The sequence below is a fragment of the Trifolium pratense genome, linkage group LG4 (assembly GCF_020283565.1).
Source record: "Trifolium pratense cultivar HEN17-A07 linkage group LG4, ARS_RC_1.1, whole genome shotgun sequence".
NCBI classification, from domain to species: Eukaryota; Viridiplantae; Streptophyta; class Magnoliopsida; order Fabales; family Fabaceae; genus Trifolium; species Trifolium pratense.
Genome location: NC_060062.1, coordinates 43,251,767 through 43,259,805, shown reverse-complemented (window position 1 = coordinate 43,259,805; position 8,039 = coordinate 43,251,767). Strand labels below are relative to the sequence as shown.

Here is an 8,039-nt window from a genome sequence, read left to right as displayed (position 1 = left end):
AGCTAGGGTAAACACTAACCATACCAACACTATATATTGAAGTCGATGTAACAACTATAGTCTATAATCCATTATTTTCCATCTTCCTATACTTCAATTATTCAATTCAATAACATTACCCAAAAATATATACAAACAAACACCCACTTCCCTTTTTTTAAAATTTCAATTTCACCCTCAATTAAGTAAAAGCTAGAACACAAGAGAGAATCCTGCTTCCAAAATTACACTATTACCCCTCCTCTCTTCTTCTTCTTCCTCTGATTCATTGCTTTCACTTTCTCTTCATTCTTCTCCTTCTCCGTTTCTTCAGCGCCTTTCTCTTCTTATTCTTCATTCTGGTACGCATATCTTCTCTCTCTCTCTCTCTCTCTCTCTCTCTCTCTCTCGCTTTCTCCTCTGATCTACACTCATGCAAATTATGCAATCATGCATCGTGTTCGTTATCAATTTCGAACCATTCGAGTTCTGATTTTTCGTTTTTTGAATTACAATTGCAATGTGTGTTAATTTTTGTGCCCTTATTTTGAGGATTATTATTGCTTTTTTACTTTTCTTTGTTTAGTAGTGTTTTCTAGATTCGGACTCAGATCTATTCAAACCAAGTTGTTGCTATTTGTTTACTTTTGGTTCGATGATGATTTGTTTTTATTGTTTAAATTTTTTTCATAATCACTTTTTTCGTTCTAGAATTTTCCTGTGGAAGAAACGTGGCAAGTTAAACTTTCCATTTTAGATTAAGTTTTTATTTTTCCCTCAACTTGTCATGATTGTATGAATTGAAAAAAGTGGTTATATGAGGTGTTTGGTTTGTTCTCCTTTGAAATTGAGGTTCACTAGTTAAAGTTCTTAATCAAGAGTTGCAAAAAAAAATTATGGATCTGTTCTGAAAATTGAAGCTTTTTTTTACTAGGATTGGAATTAGGTTTGTTTTTATTTTACCCTTTCTATGAAATTTGTAGTGCAATGGTTCTTTAGACATCTATGAAGCACCAACACGAACACTAACGCATCGACACCAATAATAATTTGAGAAAATAAAATAATTCAATGTGGTTTTAGTGCACCGGACACATGTCTGACACCGGGACACATGTCTAATCCAAGGAGCGTTTGTGCTTCATAGATAGACATCTACCAGATACACTGGTTATTCAATGAATTCAAAAAGTGAATTTTTTCTTAGTGCAGGGAGTATTAGGGTGAAATATAATTATGTTTCCTGTTGATTCATTTTTTTAATAGGATTCTCCATTTTCATTTATAGTTTATCATCATGGAAGGTGGGAAAGATGTACAGTATTTTTTTTTTTAATCTGGTTCACTTAACATGCAGCTGCCGTAGAAAATAGAAACTCATTATGGTGGCCACTGGTGCTACTTCATTTTTTCCTGTTACTTCATCCTTGCCAGACTCTGCTGGCAACAAACTTGGTAGTGGGAATACGAACCTTGGTGGGCTTAAATCTAAACACGCGTCTTCTGGTGGTTTGCAAGTAAAGGCAAATGCCCATGCCCCTCCAAAGATTAATGGAACCAAGGTTTCTACATCTGTAGAACACTTTAAGCATGAGGATGTTTTGCCTTCGTCACAATCCTCTAGGACTTTTATCAACCAGTTACCTGACTGGAGCATGCTTCTTGCTGCCATCACGACAATTTTCTTGGCAGCAGAAAAGCAGTGGATGATGCTTGATTGGAAGCCAAGGCGGTCTGACATGCTTATTGACCCCTTTGGTATAGGCAAAATTGTGCAGGATGGTCTTGTGTTCAGTGAAAACTTTCCTATTAGGTCGTATGAAATTGGTGCAGATCGAACGGCGTCTATAGACACAATAATGAATCATTTGCAGGTATACAACTGAATTTTTATTGATAATCTTAGGAGATAAAAAGTTGGTTAGGTTTGTATATTTACTTGCCGTGCATAGTTAAGATTCATATACTAATAGTGGCTGCCTCATAATATTTTAATACAAGATGATATATCTCAACTATTTGTTTGACAATAGGAAACTGCACTTAATCATGTTAAGATTGTGGGGCTTCTTGGTGACGGCTTTGGTTCTACGCCTGAAATGTGCAAAAAGAACTTGATATGGGTAGTTGCAAGGATGCAAGTTGTCGTTGATCGTTATCCTACGTGGTAAGTCACCCAGACTCACCTGTTGTATGTGTAATTTGTACATGTATCCATGTTATGATGTTATTTCTCTGTTACTTGTTTTGATCTTTATAAGGAATGATAACTAAATGTCTCATGTTAATTATCGAACCTTCTGCATTTATTTTGCGGTTTATGTATCATGTTCCTCAGTGTTTGCTTCTTGGTGCGAATTGGAGTTAGACAATCTGTTATGTGGATTATTATTGATATTCTGAATCTGATCATTTGACATTGATTGTCTATTTTTTAACAGGGGAGATGTTGTTCATGTAGAAACTTGGGTTTCTGCTTCGGGCAAGAATGGTATGCGTCGTGATTGGCTTTTACGCGACTATAATACTGGTGAAATCTTGACGAGAGCCTCTAGGTAGAAATCATTTTCTGGAGTTCTTCATCCCCTTCCTTCTGCTCGCAGGAATAAACTTGTTTTAAAAGGTTTTCTGAATGTGCATGACGGATAACTGGACACAACTTTGAATCTTTCACACTTTTATGAATTCACAAGAACAATAATTTTTTCATAAACAAATTTATCAAAACTGAATTTTGAGAAATTTATTTTGCATTTTGTAAAGGTAAAGGCAACGAACTACATATTTAAGTATGTCATTTTATTCCATATGAAAATCTGTAGAACAACTTGTACGATCTTATTCTTACCTCATTACTAAGTATAAGTCTTGTGCATATAAATACCTCACTGACTTAGTAATTAGTAACATCTAAACATTTTCTGATCTGTTGTTGGTGGTTTTGGTGATCTACAGTGTTTGGGTCATGATGAATAAACATACTAGAAAGCTGTCCAAAATTCCGGAAGAAGTCAGAGAGGAGATAGGATCTTATTTTGTGGAATCTGCTCCAATTCTGGAAGAGGATGACAGAAAACTAACTAAACTTGATGACAGTACAGCGGATTATATTCGCTCGGGTTTAAGTGTATGCCCATGCTTTGTTGTTATTGGCTTATTGCTATCAATAATTTATTTTGTGAACTTACCCTAGATGCTGTTTCCTAATTACATTGCATATTGTGTCTGTATTTTCAGCCTAGATGGAGTGACCTAGATGTCAACCAGCATGTTAACAATGTGAAGTACATTGGCTGGATTCTGGAGGTAGTTTTCTGTTCTTGTAGTCTTATCAACTCCAATTATTGTTCTCTTTTATCGCTTGCTTCTCGAGCAAATGTCTTGTGCCACTAATTAGAAATGTGAAAAACTAAATCAAATTCTGGATGGATTGATCAGTGAGAGTCATCACTCAGTACAAACCTCACAAAAGAACCCTACTCTTTAGTCCGTTGGGTCTGTAAAAGTTGATCCAATCAACTATCAGCAAAGTAAAGGTGTTCTCCTGTGATGCTGATGATAATTATTGATATGGTAGTTGAAGTCTAAGATAAAGTTCTGCTTCGAATAACAAATGTTAGTATAGTTAGTATTTTGTTAAGGGCGGGGATCGAACCCTCTCTCTCTAGTGTCATTACTAGGCTGATGAAAATTATTGATATTGCAGTTGAAGTCTAAGATGAAGTTTTTTTTTTTTTTGAATCACAAATGTTTTGATTTGAGATTAAACCCTCTCTCCAGTATCATTAGTATTATGTTTTGATTTGAGATTAAATCCTCTCTCTAGTATCATTAGTATTATGTTTTGATTTGAGATTAAATCCTCTCTCCTTTATGCCTTCGCTCCTTCACTCCCCTGCCTCAACAATGAAGCCAACCTTATGTCTCATGATGTCTAAGATGAAGTATTTGATTCCCTGTAGCGGTTATTGACATTTGATGCCTCATAGGTATTGATTTGAGCAAGTGAGGGACACAATGCAGTGAACTTTAAAAATGAAATGTGATATAACTTGGTGGTAGTAAATTAATAATACACAGTACTTGGGCGAAGTAAAAATTAAACAACATGGCGTGACGTTTCTTCTTTTTTGTAAATTACTTTTATTTCCCCCTAACTAATCAGGACATGCACATTCTTGGAGATAAAAAATCCGTACATTATTTAGTTTGTTATGTGATGGGTTGATCAGATCAGGACTTTTAACCCAAGGGTTTTGCTTTAATTTCTGCAGAGTGCTCCACAGTCAATCTTGGAGAGTCATGAGCTTTGTGCTATGACTTTGGAGTATAGGAGGGAGTGTGGCAAGGACAGTGTGCTCAAGTCCCTGACTGCTGTATCTGATGCCAATGCCGGCAATCCAGCTCAAAGTGGACACATTGAGTGCAAGCATATGCTTCAACTTGAAGATGGTGCTGAAATTGTGAGGGGTAGGACTAAGTGGAGGCCCAAACCTGTGAACAACTTTGATATCGTGAATCTGGTTCCAGCAGGAAGCAACTAAGGTTTTGAATGGTTCGTGGTTGGAATCATATCAGTCTCTTTCCCATGGTTAAAACTGGTTCTAACCTCTGGAGAGTTTTGCTTGTGTTTGTCCAATCTACATGTCTTATATATACCTTCTAATTTGTGTTGCTTTGGTGGGGTTAAAAGGGAGAAAAGTACCATAAATCTCATTCTCATTGTAATTAGCTCCTGCTCTACTCTATCTCTCTCATCAACACCTCCAAATTTCATTTATTATTCTGGTTGCTATAGTGCTAGGCTGGCTTTCTTCAATATTTAATTGTTTGATCAAAATGGCTAGGCATGTATATTATTATTCTTTTCTAATTGTCCTTCTAAAGATGCAAATTTCCTTGTGAACATAGCACAATAAATATTATTAGCCTGTAGTGCAAGAAATGATTTATCCTTCTAATACAACTGTGATTGTTTGCTCCAGCTTGTATGTATACCCATAGTCCCACATGGGAATTATTGGGTGCATAAATCCCTTCTCCTTTAAGCATGTTATAATTAATAATACACATTTATCTTTTAATGTTGTGTCTAGGATATGTGGGAGCTTTTGCATGTGCTATCATGCTTATGTGTCTAATCCACATTTTGTTTGGACCCTATGAATATGATTGGGCTCGACACTCGTGTCTTTTGTTGGACTTAAATATGTTTTAAGGTTGCAATTCTTTGCTGCTTGGTCATTCATAATAACATGTTCAGGTAAAAGTCTATTTTTATTTGTCTCTTTTAAAGTGTGGCGGTGTATTTTAGATGGAAAAAAAGTGTTAAGTTATTATACCCTTTATGTTATTATACCCTTTATTAATCTAAAAAGTTTTAGTAAATTCAAACAATTTTATCATATTTTAATTGCAGAATTTTCAATCAAAATAATTTTGTATTTTCCTTATGATAAGGTATCAAGTTCCATAGTATTACAGCCCTATTTATGGAGCTTTGTTGGCACAAGTCCCTTTTAGGCTGTCTGGTATTATAATCACGATTGACGTTTTTGTACTTTGGCATATTTTATCAAATTATTTTCCCAGGTAATGCATTGAGAATATTTGTGTTCTTAGATAAGGTCGGTTTTAGATACCAACATAGATAATGGAAAATATAAAAATATAATATCAACTGTTTTAGATTTACTGTTTTAGCTTTTCTGGTATACAATGAGCTGGAGATCGAACTCAGATTCCTTCATCTCGAATACATATGTGATAATTGTTTAAAATTAAATGTTTTTTTTATTTGTTAATTTGTAGCTGGCTTCTTCTATTTAGAGGATTCAAAATTTGAAATCTGTATTTTAAAATACTAATATATAGAATTAGACAGTACAAGAAACAATATATTTTTGAATTACCTAACATATGTTGGTTCAAATAAAAGGGCCTGTGTGTGTGGCTCTGTTTATTCTTTTATTATTGAGAACATGTGTGTGTCACTCAGTGATAATAATCATAGTATACTCATACTCATCTAACACTATTATAAAGGATCAAAATCAATCTTAGAAAGAAAGAAAAATTCATCACAACTTATCTGAATGGTTGTCGTTATTATATAAAATATAGTAATTTAAGGTTTCAAGACCAAAAGTAAAATTCTTAAAGCTGATAAATAAAAATAAAAACAGCCATTTGTGTCTATTTTTTGTTTGTGAGTAAGCAAAATACTGAATATGGAGCGTAAAACCTCAATTTGAGACCTGAGAGTGTGCTCCTCTTGAGGTCTGAGGTTCGATTCTCTCTGGTGCCAATTTGGACGGGCTAATTTAACTTCTTCAAAAAAAACTCAATTCGAGAGAGGAAAGAAAGACATAAAAAATCAGCCGCAGATGCAGGTGGGTGGAAAATGGCTCCCTGCAAAAACAAAAGAAAAGTGTGTGTGTGTGTGAGCGTTGGGTTGAGTGAGGCAGTAAATATCACTTTCAATTTGACTCTGTCTGTCATTTCTGATTTCTGATATCATCAAAATATAAAGCAATCAACCACTACTGGCAGGTAGCAGACACGAGTTGCAGGTTCAAAATTGTACGTGGCTTTTCATTCACCACAAAATAATAGAGTACGTTACTAGTAACAAAATACTATGATATTTGTGTTTAGCTCAAAGAGTCTTAGATAGTACAATGTAGTGTAGTGATGATGAGAAGATATATTTATAGTGTTTTTTTTTTTCTTTTACCGGTAGTTAAATTTGATTTAGAGGTAAGTTCTGTCATTAAGTGGTTTTAACCTTTTGATTTGGAGGTAAGTTCTAAAATGTTAAGGAAAGCCATATAAAAAGGAAACAATCCCAATCCAACTGTTGCTAGAATAGCCATAACGGATCTCCATAGTTTGTGAAAATGTTATAAATTATCATAATGATTTATACATTGTATACGAGCATTAAATAATTCAAAAAAATCATTGAACGAAATGAAAAATACCCGTAAAAGAAATTTTAAGTTCAGCCATGATGTTACTTGAAGATACCTTTGTTGTGTTTTTGTTTACATTAGATACTGCTTTTATCCGTGTCTCCATTCTCTAAGCTGTGAAACCAAACAAATTAAACCGATGTTTTTCAACTTCCAAACACATGAACCGTCCAATTTTTCAAAATATGAAATGAGACTCAAAATATGATCCGTTTCAATTTATCATCCAACAGTTTCAATTTATCAACAAAAATAATTGTGTTTCTGCATTCAAATCTTAGCCTAATTGCAGTCAATGTTGCTTCGAAAAAATATACCGCCAATTATTGTGAGAATGCTAGAATACGTAGAAGGAGAAAGAATGAGAGAATATACCGCCAATTCATAATTGTATCAAATAAATTTTCTCATCCCATCCACTCATTTTCTCCCCTACCCTCCAAAATATTCGGAAAACGTTTTCCGAATTTTTTATAGTGTAAATTTTACACTAAAAAACAGTTCGGAACATATTTTCCGATTTTTTTTGAGTGCGCTAGGGGGTAGGGAAGAAATGTTGTGGTGGGTTGAGAAGGTTGAGAAATTGAAAAAAAATTTTCCTACCCCAACAATCTTCACTTTACCCCAACAATTTTTTAAAAATACCCAATATACCCTTATTAAAAATTAATATATTTTAAAAAAACAATTTTTGTCGTATTATACTGTTCCGGTAGAATTTTTATCCTCACGAAAAACTGTTCCGGTAAGCAATTATCCATACCGGTAAGTTAACTTTACCGGTACACTTTTTTAACAGTGTTCCGGTATGTTAATTATACCGGTACACTTTTTATAACGTTTCCGGTATGTTTATTTTACCGGTACACTTTTTAAAAAGTGTACCGGTACGTTAATGTTATCGGCACACTTTTTAAAAAGTGTACCGGTATGTTAATTATATTTCGTTTATCATTATACATACCGGTACACTTTTTTAAAAGTGTTCCGGTATGTTAAAGTGTTCCGGTATGTAATAAGTGTACCGGTATGTTATTCTTAATTTTTTTAATTTTAATTTATTTTTTTATTTTTAAACAGATATGG

General features: G+C 34.0%; 1 protein-coding gene across 1 annotated transcript; it reads left to right on the top strand.

The window, feature by feature from the left end:
* On the top strand, positions 1–4,963 carry LOC123921695 (palmitoyl-acyl carrier protein thioesterase, chloroplastic-like). The gene is made up of 7 exons (XM_045974342.1): positions 1–341; positions 1,337–1,853; positions 2,013–2,146; positions 2,421–2,534; positions 2,935–3,106; positions 3,217–3,285; positions 4,254–4,963. Exons 2-7 carry the CDS (start codon positions 1,362–1,364, stop codon positions 4,521–4,523), a joined length of 1,251 nt encoding a protein of 416 aa, XP_045830298.1. The 5' UTR covers positions 1–341; positions 1,337–1,361; the 3' UTR covers positions 4,524–4,963.
* The last annotated feature ends 3,076 nt before the right edge of the window (positions 4,964–8,039 follow it).

Coding starts and splice junctions, on each gene's coding strand:
- LOC123921695 (XM_045974342.1), top strand. CDS start 1,362: ATGGTGGCCACTGGTGCTACTTCATTTTTTCCTGTTACTTCATCCTTG. Junction 1,854..2,012: donor CAATAATGAATCATTTGCAG/GTATACAACTGA, acceptor GTTTGACAATAG/GAAACTGCACTTAATCATGT. Junction 3,107..3,216: donor ATATTCGCTCGGGTTTAAGT/GTATGCCCATGC, acceptor CTGTATTTTCAG/CCTAGATGGAGTGACCTAGA.